Genomic DNA, 17,326 nt, shown 5'->3' on the forward strand with positions numbered 1-17,326 from the left:
TTAAGAGTTTGTCTCCAGAATTTCTTCTGTAGAACTCACAGTGTTATGTTTTCGGATGATCGTGACTTTGGATACAGGAGTTACTTGACTTCTGCGGAGCTAATTCTTACTGGCAGAGATGACACGATAGGGGAATATTCATCATAAAAACAACTTGCAGTCTAAGAAAGCAAATGTGTTATTTATGTTCATGTAGAGATACTGCAGAAAATAAATCAGAAGAACTTGTCTTGGGTATGATTTTTAAACAAAGTGTGCCGTATTCACTTGGTCAGTATTACACGGGATTTGATTAGCATCAAGTTTGTAGTCAACCTGAAGAGAAAAACAGTGATGTAAATCTGGATTCGCCGATCCCAGTATCCTGCTGTGGCAGAGACAAGATGGATAAAACCATATGGCTAATGACAAATTTGTTCAAGAATGTTTTTAGCAGTTGCAATAGTAATCTGATGAAACATTTACCCTGAATATAGTAATACACTGTATCATTTCTGGGCTGACAATAGCAAGGGGGAATGCATATATGCTTTGCCAAGTGGCTGCAAGGCTTGTGGGTTTTTTGTTGTGGGAACGTGGCACACGGTAATGAGTCCGTCATTTGGTTTGCTTCTCTGACATCCTTCGCTATGAATGAAATCTTGAGGGACAGAAAGGTTTGATTCTTCTTTTGCATCAATTTAAGTCATAAGTTAGCCCAGTAAAACTAATGGAGTTATTGTAATGGCTTAAAAAAAAAGATCTAGATTCAGTGACTGCAAATAAATATAGTAAGGATAGATAGCTCTATTAAAGGAAAAAACATAGTTGAGCAAGAGAATCAGGCCATGGGTATGCATACATATAATTACTTCAATGATGTTACAAATGGCCCTCTAGTTGGTAGAGTGGTTTGGTTTGGGTTTGGTAGGTTGGTTGTTTTGTTTTTTTTTTTATCAATGGGTTTCATAACAATTAATTTGTTCTCTGGTAGTGGATATTATCTGTTACACCTTGTCCCGTTGCCCCACATATGCAGCAGGAGGAAGCAGAAACACTGTTTACTAGGACAAGTTAAAAACCAGAAATACAACTATGTTTTCCTACATAACAATCTGTGCAGGAGGCACAGAAACAAACCAGTGTTTTTCTTTTTTAAATAACCAGGCCACTCAATGACAGCTTTCGCAATAATTTAAACCACCGTTCCCTTGGGTATGCAATTACCAACATATTAATAACAAGCAAAATACACCAGCAGTGCAAGAAGCAGAGTGCTCTCTGCTTTATTACCCTCAAAGAGAGCTGAGGACATGTCCTCTGGATCTGTTGTGCTCTTCCTCATTCTGCACTTGACATCCTGGATAATTATACCCAAGCCAGAAGAAATGGCCTTCTAATATTTTTAAATGGGTACGTTAGAACAATAAGTGATGCAAAGTTGCTGGTGTTTCATGCAGATTAGTATGTGTTCAGGCCTTCCATCGTACCAGGATGTGAAACACATCCTCTGCTTCTAAAACCCTTGTTGAAAGCTGCCCAACAAACCTAGAGCCCGGTACTCCTCCCGGTGACCCCTCCTCAGCCAGAAAGCACTTGGGCAAGGGCTGAACTGCAGCCACGGGCTTACACGGGGCTCTTGGGGCTCTTCCCAAGCAGGCACTTGGTGCAGTGTTTTGACGGCTGGGGTCTACCCGTGCAGATGTCCCAGCTGAAATTTCCATCTGGAGAACAAAACAGCGTTGTGTCTGGCTTGGAAAGCACAGCGTTGCCTTTGTGAAGTCATTCAGTTGTCTTTCCTGGGGGGACATTTCCAGATCCCTTCCTTCTTTTTCCTAGTGGTAAAATGATTTGGAGGCACCATCAAACTGGGTTAGGATGAACTATAAAATAAAATTTTAAGTTGTCCGCATTCCAAAGCTAGGTATTTTTGACATCACTGGTTTAAAGAAATGCAAATAATAAAAGCACGTGACCCACCGCAGCTTTACTGGATGAGAAATACTGAAAATTTCATTCTCCCAGTGGAGGAACAGGCAGCGTGATGTCCTTTTGCGTGTCCCACAGCCTAAGAAATCCAGGGCTGCTTCTGGGCCCCGGTGAGCCCCCGTGTTTGCCCGCTCCTGGCAGCACCGGCTGAACGGTCAGTAAAGCCGATCACGGTTTTTGAAACACTTGGTGCAAATAGTTCCACTACTTAAACACTGGATGCTGTTAAAGAAAGCAGCAGCAGACGGAATCAAGTCACCTCTTAATGTGCAATTAAGCACGTTAAATATATGGCCTAAAACCTTGCGAACAGTCCTGAAGAAAACCTTTTTGCCTGAAAAGGGCGCATTTCCAGCTGGCAGCTCCGGAAAGCGGCACTATCGAAACCAGTCTCGCTGTATTTAATTCTCATTCTCTTACTAACGCCTGTCATTTCCACCTCCAGCTCATGTAAAGGGAAAAATAAATAAATAGAAGCCTGGTTTTAGTCCATTTTAAAGCCGAGAGGGAAAAAAAGAGGTAATTTCGCAGGCGATGCTGAGCTCTGGGTCCCCGACCTGCGGGCACCCGCGCCGCCCGGCCCGGCCCGGCCCGGCCCCGCCGCCCCGCTCCTGCCCCGGCGGGCAGCGGCAGAAGGGCCGGGCCGGGCCGGGCCGGGTGAGTCAGGCCGCCCGCCCGCCGCGCCGGGGGCAGCCGGGGCCGGCCCCGCTCCCGCTCCCGCCCCGCGGGGGGGCCGGCGGCCGGGCGGGGCGGCGCAGGGAGATGATGTCAGCGGCGGGCGGGCAGCCATGGTGTGAGGGCAGTGATTGAGGCGGCCGGCCCGGCGCGGCGCGGCGCGGCTCGGCTCGGCGCGGCTCGGCGGGGCCCGGCCCGGCAGCATGTCGGGGCCGAGCGCCGTGTCGGACCCCCAGCACCCGGCGCGGCTGCTGCGGGCCCTCAGCTCCTTCCGCGAGGAGAGCCGCTTCTGCGACGCGCACCTGGTGCTGGAGGGGGAGGAGATCCCGGTGCAGAAGAACATCCTGGCGGCCGCCAGCCCCTACATCAGGTACGGCCGGAGCCCGGAGCCGGCCCGCAGCCCCCGGGCGGCCACTCGGCGGGAGGCCGCGCTCCCGGGGAGGGGGGGGGGGGGCGGCCGTTGCGGGCCGTTACGGGCCGTTACGGGCCGTTACGGTTACGTAAGGAGCGGGCTCGGCTTCTGTAAAGGACGAAGGAGTCGGGGGAGGCCGGCGGGGGGGGCGTCTGCCGGCGGCGGAGCGGAGCGGAGCGGGCCGGGCCTGCCCTGCCCTGCCCTGCCCTCCCCGGCGCGCCGCCGGCCCCGGAGTTTGCCCGAGCGCCCCGGTGAGAGCGGCGGCTCGGCCGGTTCCCCCCCCCCCCCCGCCCGCCCCGCTCCGGCCGGTGCCACCCTGCGCTCCCCCCGCGGAGCCGAGTCCCTCCGGGGGAGCAGGCGTGTTCTCTGCGCGAAGCGGCTGCTTTTTTCAGGCTCGAAACAACTGAAGTGCTACCGAGTGCCTGGCGTAAACAAGCGACCCAGAAAAAATAAACTTGCGGGGATGGCAGGGGAGGCGGCCGGCCGAGGGGCAGCGGCTGTGCCTGCCAGCGGGGCGGCCGGGGCCGGGGCCTGCTGCTGCCGCGGGGGTGCGGGGGCTTGCGACCCTCGGCTGCGCCGACTCGGCGCTTCAGGACCTTTTTTATCCTTCTTAATGCCTTCTAGCGAGACAGGGCTCCGGGCGGTGGTGGTGGATTCCGAAGTACATCCGCTTTTAAATTAAAAAAATACTGCTTTGTCTCCCCATCTCTTGTTCCCGTGTGCCCGTGCAATGTCTAAGAACGTAACTCGGAAATTGCCAGAGGTGTGTTGTGCCCGGCCGTGCCAGGAGAGCTGGCCGCTCTTGGCAGCGGGTGCAGTCAGAACCGCGCAGTTTGAGGGTGAGTGTTGGGGAGGACGAGCTGCATTAGCACAGTCATGGTTTCTGAGGTGGCCTGGCGAACGGTTTATCCCGGACTGTTTTCACTGAAACCCGTTCCAGGAAAGGTCCTGCTGCAGCCATCGACAGCAGTTTGAACTCCGTCGCACTCAGTGGTGATGAGTCCGATGACATCAAGTAAAAAGAATATACCCGCCATAAGATTTCTGTAGTACATATCTGCGTCTCAGAGAGGGTAAATGAAACGTACAAGCGGTTAATTCCAACGGGTTTTTATTTTTAAGTCCTATCATTTGCAGGTAACAAAGACGCTAACTTTGTCTTAGCCTGTAAAGTACGAGCAGACCTTTCAGTATCACTTAAACGCAGGATTATCATAAGTCTGTAGCAGACTTTTTGTGATGGTTGGGCATTCCTTCCAGTGGCAGCTTCCTGCGAAGTTGTCATAAACCCGGCATATTTGCGCTAGGTGGGGATGGGGAGTCTGTATGCTGCTCTCCAAAAAAAATGCCACCTGCTTCAGTGTCGTATTATCCTCTGCTTTTAGGCAGTATGGTCTTTTGGGTGGCCATTGTGGTACAACTTCGACATTCTCAAGTACAAAAATAAACTAAAAATCAATAGAATATGAAGCTGGTGATTAACTTTTAAATGGGTGTTGATTGTGGACTTAAGACTTAAAGAAACAGTTCTCTGCACCGGTTGAGGTGGCGGAGCTGAGATATAAAATGAAATAAAATTCATGGTGAAGGAAGATCAGCAAGAATTTGCAAAGACGACACCATGGAGCCTATGTACTACTAATAATTGTTTTCACTGCTTGTCTTGAGAAGCAGTTTTGGAAGACTGTGGTGAAAGACAAATCAAAGACATGAAATTGAAATGAGTCATTGATCCAGTAGTCTTCAAAATGCCTGAATGCTTTTTAGGTTGTTGGTCATCATGTTTTAGATGACCGTATGCTATATCTGAAATTAAGGTTCGGGAGGGTTGCTCTAGGTGGAAAGAGGTCATATTCTTGGAAAAACTGCTGTTCTACTGTAACAGCAAGATGAGTTTACAGGAAATGTGCAATTTTTTACTGTGAAAAAGACTTAATTAAAAGATATCGTAAATTATTCTGTGGAGAAGTACGTCTTCACAGAATATCATCTTTAAGTATTGCATTTTGTTCATCTCTGAAAAATGTACTGGGGAAACATGAGTTAAGCGTGTGTGAGGAGTAAGAGCGCCAGACATAACTACATTAGCAACAAAACGTGTAGTCATTAGAGTTGTGGGTTTTTTTAAACTCAAAATTATTCAGGTTCAAATCCCATGAAGGAACGCATTAGCTATGTGTGAAAGTAGGTTACATGCATTAATATATAAATATGATTAAGTTGGTGTTTTGTTTTTTGGTGGTTTTGGGTTTTTTTTGTTGTTGTTTTTTTTTTTTTTAAAGCTTACTCATCTTTTCTCCTCAGGCTTGCAGGATGTAAAGAACCAAAAATACATGTACCTAGTTCTTGTATGGCACATTAAGAAACACATTTGTATTGCCTACACTTGCAGAGCCTAATTTTTACCTGCTGCCTATCTCTCTTCTTTTTGTCACTCCAGGATCTATCTCTTAGTCCAGCTGGTCTTCACGTTGGGTAGAATTGGTCAGGTAGGCTGCCAATGTTGGAGCATTAAGTTTCCAGCCAAAAGTAATGTTTCAGTGGCTCTTTTTGGAGATAAAATTTATTTCCAGCCTGTACCTAGTCTATGCAAGTCCTGTTTATTTTGAGTGTTGTTTTTTCAAATAAAATGATTGGTTTGGGTTTCTATATAAAGAGTTATTGCAGGAGACTCAGGAATTTTATGTCTTTGTATTTTAAGGGTAGATGATTCCAAAGCGTGCTCTGGTACCAGAGGCTGTTACGCTCCCCAAATGCCGATTGATTTGGGTCGCTCTCACTTGAAAAACTCCAATATAAACCTCAGAAAAATCCATTAACTAATTTCAGAAGTAAAACTTGGAAGAAAAAACGAGTAGATATGTGAAACTTATACTGGGCAGTGAAGAAGTGGAAGTATGAGTTGGCGTGGTGTTTTCTGTCTCTGGCTGTGTCGTTATGTATTGTGGCTGTGGGCCAGTCGGTGGGCGAGTTCAGAAGCTGTGTAGGGTTTGCATGAACGCTTGGTTTAGGGTGTGAGTAGGAAAATAAGTAGGCATGGACTTTCTGAGGGGGTGGCTGGGTGTGAGCAGAGTCTGTGTGTGCTGAAGGATTTGTGCAGCCACAGAGAGAGGAGCCTTACCTGCTTTTGAGTTTTGCATGGAAGCTGTTTGACTGACTGGTTATGAGTAGGACACTTCTAAATTATAGTGATGTGGCTTCCCTCTAATTATTTGACAACTGGATTATCCATGCAGCTCAAAAATGGCGGCTTCAGTGGGGAGAGGTTGAAAGATGTGAAGGGGATGCAGAAACAGATGGAAGTATTACTGGTGTCGCAGGCCCCATCTGCCTGTCTTGACCATCAGCTGGCTTCTGCAAGTACAGAAAAAAAAAAATGTCTGTTTCATGAACAAATTTTCAGTCTGTGGGACCAGTAAGACTTCTAATTTTTGTGGTAGTTTGATTCTTGAGGTCTTGCCTGAACTGCTTAATGCCAAGTTGCTTGTAGCTCTCTGAGGGCAGCGAGGTCTGGGGTGGTTGTGTGAATTCCTACAGAATTGCCTTACATGTACAGGTTTATCTAATCCCTCTGTGTGCCCCTGGAGCAAATCCTGTCATTTACAAAACACAGAAGTCTTCCTGCATATCTCTAACATCTTGTGGTATGTTCCTGAGCCTGAGAAAAGGAGGATTCCTGAGGAAGAGACTGCCATAGGACAAAGCGTGGTTTGGCTCAAAGTGACGTTGCTGTACATCCCAGAGAAGTTAAATTCAAGCCAGCTTAGCTCTTGATTTTCTTTTCTGTAACAAATCAGCCAGAAGCCTGCACTTTTTTTTTTTAGCGCTTTTTGTCCTGGCAATTGCCCTAATGTAGAGACAATTCTATTGCTTTGGTTTAATTTATTTAGTTTGTGAGCCTAGTGTAAATTATGGTGGCACAAGAGTGCTTTTACCAGAATAAACCATGCTTGCACTAGTAAATTTGGCATAAGTTGTAGCATATATCCACAGACCTTTTATAGGATAGATTTGGTCCAGGTATTCCTGGTATCCTCAACAGTAGCAGCAGATGTTCTCATCCGAACAGATCTGTCGCTGTCTGGCATGAGGCGTTCCTGGCCAGCTGAAACTTGCAACTCCTAATATTTTGCTAGCTTACTGTCTGCTTGCCTGTATCGCAGGGAGCACGTGGGAAGTACCCTAACAAAGAGGATATTTAAGCTCAAATTCTTAGATGAACTTAATGTTGTTACGCAGGGATTGTGCTGCTGTATTGGAAATTAAATTAAGACATTTTTGTTATCTCAGCAAGTTTTGTCTTTGGTTTTCATGCATCCGCGTGAACAGATTACAGATGGGTGTGTGTATTCTATACTGTTCCCCAAGGCTTTTCTAACTTAGTAATGGACCAGTAACCATATTTTCATCTTTTTCCAGATGAGCATAATATAGCTCAACAAAAATAAAGATGTAAAATTAAGTTCACGTTGTTTTCCATTTACTTGTAAATAGCTGCGCATCTTGTAAATTGGTTTTGGTCAGAAATAACCTGACAGCATTTGCATCTTCTCACTTGTGCCGTTCAACCTTCTGACATCCCTAAACCATTGCAGGCCTCGCAGGACCCTTGCACAGCCACAAAACCGTAACCTCTCTGCCAGTGCTGAAATCGACTTCTGTGGAGATGTGGTGGGACAGGTCCCCCGACACAGAACTCCTGTCCTTTCCTCTGCGTGCTGGCACTTGGAGCATCTTGAGTAGTCGTGAAACGGTGAGAAGGCGGTCTGCTGAGACCTCCTGTGTAAGTGTGTCTGTGAGCATCCCTAGGTGCTGGCATGAAAAGTGGGACGGGACGTCCGTTCTGCAGCGCGCTGATGAGGTGCGGCTTGGCAGTTTTTGTTACGCTTGTCAGACAATAAGTGTTGTAGAGCAAGGCGAGGCAGAAGCCAATGCATGCCCGTAACTTCTGCTGCTTATTTCCTAATGCCCATTTGGTTTTTATTGACATTTGTAGAGAGCTTTTATAGTGTGTTAAAACTTTTTCTATTTGGGACTGGTACGGAAGTCAGGAACACAAACCGCTGCTGAAGCTGGGAGGTATTTGGTTGTCAAGACCCTGTGCGCTCAAGTTCTGGTTTAGCCGAATCGTGCTGTGCTCATGCCAGCTCTTGTTCCCTCTTCACGGGGCGTGCAGGGCAGCGTTATGGTAACTGCTCTATCGAGGAGGGATCTAAAGCCATGTCATCTTCAAGTTTTCTTATGAGAAGTTTGTTTCTGGCAGTCTCCTGGGAACTTTACAGGTTGCCTTGGCATTAGGAAGTCGGGAACAAATCAGGCCAGAATTTGCCTCCAGACTTCTAAAGGTGTTTTTTAAATCAGGCATAGTTTGTTGTTTTGTTGGTTTGTTTTTTTTTTAATGAAACTAAAATATCACCTGTGATGTTTTAGAGATAACTGAGTTATAAAGTCTGTAACTTTGAGAAGCAATAAATCAAAATAGTTGCCTTGTCCAGAAACTCTCTACCTGGCATAACTTGGGAGAAGCGCCTAAATGCGTGTTATGTTTGGGTAAGTAGTTGAGGGGCAACAGTGATAAAGGTATGTTAAAAGCTTATGGTTTAAAAAAGGATTTAAAAATCACTATACCAGGCTTGAATGGGGAGTTGTTGATTATATTCCTGCTCCAACAAGCCCCTAGATGGCCTGAAGGGAGGAGGCAATAAGACTCTTATCCAGCTCAAAATAGTAAGAGAATAGAGTTGGGCTGCTCCTACATGTCAGGCAAAGGGAGAACTGGAAATCAGACCATCTTGTTTACACAGGAGAACTTGAGATGAGATTTCTTGGCCTTTCTTGTATCTGAAGATGCGCAGTTCATCTGCGTGCCTGATGCAAGAGGCGAGTTGGGGTGGAAGGAGGTGTGGCAGGATGGAGCTGCTTGGGATGGCTGGGTAATTTATATGCTGTAGCTTGCCTTTACACCTGCATTAATTGCCTTGTTTGGCAAAACTTTTATTATTAAAAGAACTTTTTTTATCAATAATTTTTCTTGCATGCTTTAAAATGTATTTTGGGGCTGGAGCAGGGCTGTTCTGAAGGTGCTTGTGTCTGGAGAAAGATCTGGAGTTGATGAACCTAGGCTTCTTGATTTGTGTTTGGGTTTTTGTTTCTTTTTGTTTGAGCGTGTTTTGTTTGCATTGGTCTCAGCTGCAGTTACAAAAGGAACTTCCTTCTCATGTGGACTGACAAATATGAAAAGTAGCTAATGGTTTTAAAGAGCTTGTTTCTTCGTTCTCTGTTGAGCCCTCTTTCATGTATTGTCCAAAGCTTTCTCTCTGTCCTGGTACTGAGTACCAGTGTAGCATTGCCTATACATACGGGAGTCTCCAGTCTCCTATTTGCCTTGTGTATTATATTTATGCAACTGCTTAATATTTCCAAGAAAACAAACAAACAAAATCACTGTTATGGACAGCTTCGAAATTGCTTGTTGCCTATCAAGGAACTATGTTCTGAATACATGTAGTTAGTGGCTGGTTTATGTCCTCAGGCATGTTGGTTTACCTCTCCTGAACAACTTCAAGCTACCTAGTACAGCTCTTGTTATTGTTTATGTACACGGTTAGTACTCTTAATTGCAGACTCTTGGCTCTTCCTTCGTCTACTGGTGAGATCCACACTCCTCATTCCTTTTTCCTCTTGGCTGTGTTATCACTTTCCGTGATAGTCTTGCAGATCTCTGTTTTCCAGCTCCCAGTATATCCAGAGCTCTGGTCCCTTCCTCCATTGGATTCCCAAAGAAACACGGTGTTTGTCACATCTTCCAGCTGTCCCACGATACTACTCAGGCACTTGTCCATTCAACTTCAGACTTGCCAGCGATTATCAAAGTCGTCTTCTGGCTCTGATGCTTATTTCTCCCGTGTGCTATAAGGATCAGTGAGGTGTAAAAACCTGATTAAACCAAGTTTTCTCAGCAGGTTCCCTGGTGTTTTCCAAATATGATTTTAGTAAGTCACAGGAATGTTTGGATTATTAGAGACGCAGCACTGCATTTCTTAAATATATTTAATGGTGAGTTTAATAGCAGGGGTATGGTACTGTACTTGTTCCTTCTAAAAAAGCATTTTTAAAAAGCTTAAAAGCAGAATGAATTTGAAAGAAGACATATTTTCAAGTAAGATACAGTTAATTTCTTGGTTTAAAACTGTATTCCAGAAATGTTTTCCTTTGCTTTTCTGAGGAAGTCCTAGTTCCAACTTCCTATCTATAGGTGTAACACTGCTGTTTAGTAGAAAGCTAAATTTTCAACTGATGTGGACTGGAAATCTCATGAATCGTGTATTTAGTGAGTGAACTTGAGTGTCATGCATAGCAAAAATATGGCATAAATACAATACAGATTTAGTTCCTTAAGGAGATGCTTTGATGAGTGTTCCACGTGAGCTAGCGTGCTGCCCATTGAGGAGCAGGGATTACATATTTTTTCCCCACCTTTTAAAAACAAAGAAAGAAAAAAACCCCAAACCCACCTTTCTAAATCCAGTGGCAGGTATTTCTAATACAAGAAGGTACGTAATAGATCTGTGCTTCACGTGAGAAGAGCTGAACAGGTGACTGCTGAACCTGGTCTGCTTGGCTACGCGCATAGATGAGGCCGAGCTGCGCTTCACGCCGCGTACGAGGTGCATGGCACGGACCGTCGGTGCCCAACAGCCAGCTCATCTGCGTTGCTTGTGATTGACTTCTTTGTAAGCTCGGCTGGTATAGTTGGTTGGTTGTTTTCCAAGTTGGCTAAAAAAAAAAACCAAAACACTAAAGTAAAATGAAACGGCAGGTACCTGCTGCTGCTGAGAAGCTCCAAGAGTCCGTTCTTGGGACTGCGTTCATCAGCTGTGTGTTCTGTCTACTTAGGGCTAAGTTGCATGTTTAGGCAAGACGTGCTGGTTGAGGGTAGATTTCCAATTTAGATTACAATCTAGCTCTGAATGAGCTCAGTGTAGTCAGAGTAACTTCACATTTTCAGGGTAAACAAGCTCTTCACTGAGCGAAGCCCGTGAGCCCTGTACACGTCTCCTGCGCTGCTGCCGAAGGAATTGCTTTGTTCTCTTTCTTAGCGGGGTGGGGGTAAAGCTTTACATTTTTGCCTGACTTAAACTTTCCAACAGATGAAAAAATAAAGTTATTCCTAGTTGTTGTTTCTCTTAAACCAAGCAAAGCAGCTTCTGCAGGTTTTTGTGCTGAGCTGTTAGGCGGACTACTTTGCCTTGAGACCTGAAGTTGCAGTTACAGATAATCTTAAGAAGACAGGCATATGAGAGGCATAGCCAAAATCCTCTGAGAGCTGGCACCCTTTGCAGGGTGTGGTAAAGACTGTCTTTCATGTGTGCTGCTAAAGGCCAGGGTGCGACCTCAAAGGAAACCTTCTGATTTGGTTGTAAAATATCTTTTTGGAGGATGGCAGTGGGTGGAGTGAACTGCTGCATCATGGTTTTGTGTCTGACCTGGTTAATAATGTGATTATTAAAGTTTTTTCAATGCAGAAAGACCAGCTTTCATGGGAGAAAATGTTGCAGGGATAAATGCAGACAAATGAAAAAACTTCACCATTAAAATGGTCAGTCCTAAGTAGGACTTAATTAGATTTAACGTGGAAAGCTTGTACTCCAAAGACTTCCACATAAGGAAGCCCAGATCAGGAGGAGACGAAGCTGACCTCATGCTTGCATCAAAAGCAGAATTTTGAAGTTTTCTCCTTACGGATGCAAAATCTCAAAGTACTTGCTTGTCATTTTTGGGACTGAGTCATCCCTGTGAGTGTGTTTAAGGTTTGGTGCATGTCTTTGCTGGAAACATTTGTTGGAGGTATAACTTCATTTTAAAATGCTGATGCTCTCTGGAGAAGGCCAAAACACTGGTGCAGGTAAAGGATATATCGTCAAACCCCAATTTTATTACTCTTTGGTTTGGAACGATGGCGTTGCTACTCTAATACTAAGGTTTGCTAGCGTGGCAATATTGGCAAGGCTTGTATAGACTAGCTCTTATGGTTAATCTGGGGCAGAATCATTAATTTGGAAAGACAGCTCCTTTCAAAGAGCCAAGTGTTTCCCTCTTGTCTCCTGCAGCTTTGTTCCTGACACCCTGCTACAGCTGCGTAAGTAGGTCAGGGAGCTGCGTCGCTTGCGGTGCGATGACGTGAGAGCAGGTAAAAGTTTTGTGTTGCAAAGCATCAAAACCAAAGCGTCAGTCTTTTGTTTCCCAGATTTTTCAATTGTTGTTCGCTGTAAATATCGTAAACCTGCTTGAGGTGAATGTGGTCTAGAGCATTCTCATTTACAAAGGCGCAATCTTTGCAGACAGATGTTTTCTCTACCTGTTCAGGTACCAATATACCGGCGCTCTAATGATTAAAGCATTCCAAGAGTTGTACTGTTGGTCTCTTTATAACTTATGTCACCATTGTTGAAATACATGGGTTATCTTTTCATAATAGTTCACAAATAAGGCAGAGGTTTTAAAGATAAAAGTATTCCCACAGAATTATATCTGACTCAGGAAAGCAAGCTTTGTTGGTGGCAGTTGAATTACTTGTTTTGGTTTTCATTTTGTTGTTGTTTTGCTTGGTTGGGTTTTTTTAAGTTATTATTCCCTCTCTTGTAAACTGTCAACTGTAAAACATAGGAAAAACAAGTTTTCAGACATACGAACCCTTTCTCCATGTGCTTCCCGTGCATCTTAACTGTCCCACAACAGTGCTCCCACATGGGCTTGGCTGTAAGCTTGCAAGTATGACTATGTGTTTTGCTTTGTTTTGTTCTTTTAAAATGAGAGGCAAGTTGGAAAATCCATCTTAATTTTAACAAGAACTGTGGACAGTCTTAAATTTATCTGTTGGGTTTTTTTTTAATTACTTGCATCTGTTTTATGCCATTAGATGTGAATTGTGACTCCTAGCAATATCAACATTTGTTCTTAAGCCCTCATTTTCATTTTAACGATTTACCTTGCTTACATTGTTGCTTACGTATACAGAAAAGGTATTGGAATTTTTTTCCTCGTTCTGCCTTATGTAGTGTCATTTGAGCTGACTCATTAGGATTGTATTCCTTAAGTGATGTGGAAGAGCAGATTCTAAATTTGTCACACAGACACACAACATCAAAACACAACATAAACCCCGTTGTTCTTATGCCACTTGCTGAAGGTGTAGTTTGTGCCAAGAAGTTGGGGTGAATGTTATGCATTTGTAGAACGCTATTTATGCAAATGGAAGCAATTGCAACTTACAATCATGATCTTTGTAATTAAAAAAAATGGAAAACTTCCCTTTAAAACATGTATGGAGTCAAGCTGCTCAAAATTAAATTACTTAAGAAAACAGGACGAAGTTGCCTTGTTTTGTTTCCCGCAGCTGGGTATGCGTCGCGGCTGTGCTCTGCTCCCAGCTAATGGGTTTTCTGGTTGGCTGTGGGGGAATTTTATTTCCTTCTAAATCTTGATGTTCCAGTGTTTCATCTGAATTAAGGAAGATTAAGGCAGCCTTTTCTGCTGTGGTTTGGCAACTTTTAAAGTGCTTTTAAGTAGTTAGAAGTGTTGTCCAGAGTAGGAAGCTGTCACATGCATGTGTTAGAAGGAGCTGTGCTGCAGCTGGGCGCATCTCTGCACCTTGGTTGCTGATGGCCACTTCCAGCTCTCTGCCACGCAAGTCATAGGCTGAATAAACCACCGTGAGGAGGAGCACGGTGGAAGGAAAACATCCTCCATCCTGGGATACTGACAGGTTGGAAAACCTCTGCTTAAGCATAGCCAGAAACGTTTTTTCTAAAGTGAGATTTGATAGAGGACCAGGGTTCAGTATTTCACAATGTGCTGCCACTCTGTCTTTCTGAACAGGGCACAAACGTGTTCTGAAACTTTCTCGTTGTGTCTGCTGCGTGTGTTACGACAAGGGTGCCAGACCTCGGTTTGCTGGCGAGGTGTGGGTGCAGGTAACAGCTGATGCTGGGTGATGCAAGAGGAGGCATGGCTCCTTGCCCTCCGCTTACGTACCTCCTACTTTTTTCTTCTCCTTCAGCTTTCTTTCCACATTAGACTCACGATTTTCTCTTCAACTTTTCCAGCCCCAAACCTGGTTATAATATGTCCTTGCATGATTTTTTCCCTCCCCTCTTCCCAACAGCCAGCAGCTGTCCTGCAGTACTTGACATGAGTGACAAGGAGCACCTCCAGCTGCCCTTTGGGAATGGTTCTCGTGTCATAGCTCAGAAATCTTTGTACCGAAATAAATGACCTGGTAGTTCATTAACTAACAAATTAAAGTTGTGTGACAGGTAGATAACTACTGCTTCTCAGAACAGATGACAGGAACAAAGCGTTGTCTGAACTGGAATGCATTTGCAAAAGGTGAATATTTGCTCACATAGGAGTATCTGTAACTTGGAAATCAATTGATTTGTTCTCAAGGTTATTTTTCTGCTTTGAGTTTGCGTTTTGGGCTTGGATCAGTGCTTGGCTTATTTCTTTTCAGGTTAACAACTGTTGATTGTAAAAAGTACACAGTAATTAGAACATTGGCCTGATGATACCCAAAACCTCTGAACAACACTTTCTCGTTACTAGGAGGTGTCAGTGTGAAGTCCATGCAAGAGGTGGTTTAGCTTGGGTGTGTACAGGTGATGCTAAGATGAAAGTTAGTGATAAGTAGTGCTAGTCCTTTCCATAATCTCTCCATTAGCGCTGGCATGGAACGTGTTTATTATATGCCTTGCATCTGTTTTAAGCCCCACAATGTGTTGGACTACCCAGGTTCTGTGTAGATACCGCTGTGTATTTGACCATGCCAGCTACTCGTAGGTACCTGATACGTATGAAATATAGATACCATCTGACTGTCTCTCTTTTCTGGTGAAGGAAGCCAGGCACTGCAAGCCTTGATACATTTTATGTTAAATTAAAAGAAAACACAGTTTCATCCCAGGAAACAAGGCACAGCTTTCGTTACAAACCAAGAAACCCAAAACTTGAGCATAGTCAGCATAATTAAAATTGAGGTAGTTTGGATAGGCTTGAAAACGTGTGTAAAGAAACCTCGATAGTGGGTTAGAGTTGCAAGCGCGTGTTACTCTGTGTGTATGTGCTCCTTCATTCATTTGGAGTTGTAGGCATGAAGAACGCGCGTTCCACGTGGGCGAGGACGGCGTGAGTCGAGATGCACGTTGCAGGGGATTGCTTGAGCCGTACATTCGGTTTAGAAGTTTTCAGCTGACAAGCTGCAAATCAGTGTCTGCTATTGCAGCAGACAATTATTGGAAGTCACGTAGACTGTTTTAGAGAACAGGCTTAATTTTTCTAATCTCCTTTCAAGTGTTAAGAAATAAACAATTTCCTAATCCATGTTATGTTGTTGTTGTTGTTATTTGTATTATAACTTGTGCTAGGCGCTGTACAAACACAGAGCGAAGCAGCTTAGCTTCAGACCTCGTACAGGCACGCATGGGAGCAGCGTTCTCTCCCAGAGCGTTCTGCTCACTGGTGATGTGTCTCTTGCAGCGTAGAAAAGCAATGTGAAAACAAGACCACAGATATGACTAACTTCAGGGCTAAAATTACCATCCTTATTCATGCTTAAAAATAGCTCCTTATAGACTGGGATTTTATTTGATGTGAGTTATATCTTATTTTGTGAGAAACTATTTATTCCGATATGAGTAAGTGAAGCAGAATCTGCCCTTAGCTAAGTCCTATTTATGTATTTACTTAGTATGAGTGTGGATAGCGAAAGACTGCAGCAATCTGGACGCTTTCAGCTTAGCAAAGCCACAGCTTTTTACATTAAGAAGCTAATTCTATTTAAGAATATATTAAAATTAATATAAAAACCTTTTTAAAGGCTTCTATTTAAATGTGCTGTGATACAGATCTCTACATATACACACAGAGAGGCAGTGAAACAAGTTTTCTGGTCTTTATATAATGTATCCTTGGTTGCCTAAAGCATGGAAAAAGATGTTCAAAATGCTATTTTATTAGCTGTTGTGGCTGTTTTCGCTAGTCTGGTGAACACTGCTCCGCTTAAAGTTGTCTTTCCTGGAAAAAGCGTTTGTACTAACAGATGATGGAAACCAAAGCTGTCTGCTGTGTCCTTATTATTACTGTTACTTTCTCATCTCTGTCTCCCAGACGCCCTCCATTCTATTCAGAGGCACATCAAACTGTTCCTGGTATTTTTAAAGAAATTGCTCATAAGTGAAGCGTCCACTGATGCAGATGAATATTTAAAGCTGGGCTGAGCAGCACACGGGCTGTTTCCTACAACTGTGAGCGCACAGTTCGGTTACAGCCGGGCATAGCGTTAGGCTGATAACATCATAAACTCCACAAAATGGTAATGCAATCTAAATATTTGTGCTGCCAGTGTATATTCTGATCACGTCTGCTCACTGTAATTATTTTTTTTCTTGGTAAAGTGGGGTTTTTTTTGCTATTGTTGTTTTGGGTTTTTTTCTGCCTTTATCAAAGCAAATTCTTGTGTTTCATCAGTCAGCAGAGCCGCTGTTCTGTTTGGAGTTCCAAGTTGAAGTTTTTGAATGCTTGTGATGAATGAGCTGGGAAAAAATTACTTTGGCTCTTTGATGCCATGGGTAGTTTGCAAGGGTAGCGTATTTGTTCAGTTTGGAAATGTGGTGACATGGTTTAGTGGTGGACTTGGCAGTGATAGCTTAGCGGTTGGACTCGATGATCTTAAGGGTCTTTTCCAACCTTAATGATTCTATGATTCTATGATATTAGAGACCATACGTACATCCTTTTCATGCTAATTCAAGAGAGACAATTTTCACATCATATTGTAAGGTTTTAACATCTCTGTAATAGCTCAAGTGATCCATAGCCAGCATGTGTTTCTTCAGAAAACTGAGAACAAGCAATGCCCAGGTTCTGAGCTTTTTTTTTTCTTTTCTCCTCTCTTAGAACAAAATTGAATTATAATCCTCCAAAGGATGATGGCTCAACGTACAAGATTGAACTTGAAGGGATATCGGTTGATATCATGAAAGAGATACTAGATTACATCTTCAGTGGGCAGGTATGGTATTAAAAAAAAAACCTAGATGGAAATTGAACTATTTGGCAAAATAACCTGGGTTTTAACACTGCTATCCTAAAAGATAAACCTGTTGAGGTTTAAAGCTTTGTGATAAAAGTTTCGCAAAGCGATATATCACAGTGGGGCTGTGCATGTGGAGTAGAGGCAATATGCTCTGCAAGAGTTGTCTCTGCTCTTCTCGT

The 17,326-nt window shown here is 44.0% G+C and overlaps 1 protein-coding gene across 1 annotated transcript in view; it reads left to right on the forward strand.

The window, feature by feature from the left end:
- Positions 1-2,846: 2,846 nt before the first annotated feature.
- The window catches only part of GAN (gigaxonin), a gene marked incomplete at both ends in the record, with an annotated part of 28,412 nt that continues 13,932 nt past the window's right edge, over positions 2,847-17,326 (forward strand). Inside the window, 2 exons of the mRNA XM_082320907.1 lie at positions 2,847-3,013; positions 17,009-17,123. Coding sequence (XP_082177033.1) covers positions 2,847-3,013; positions 17,009-17,123 — 282 coding nt within the window. The remainder of the gene's footprint in view (positions 3,014-17,008; positions 17,124-17,326) is intronic.

This window comes from Platalea leucorodia, assembly GCF_965183815.1.
Source record: "Platalea leucorodia genome assembly, chromosome: 8".
In the NCBI taxonomy this organism is placed as follows: domain Eukaryota; kingdom Metazoa; phylum Chordata; class Aves; order Pelecaniformes; family Threskiornithidae; genus Platalea; species Platalea leucorodia.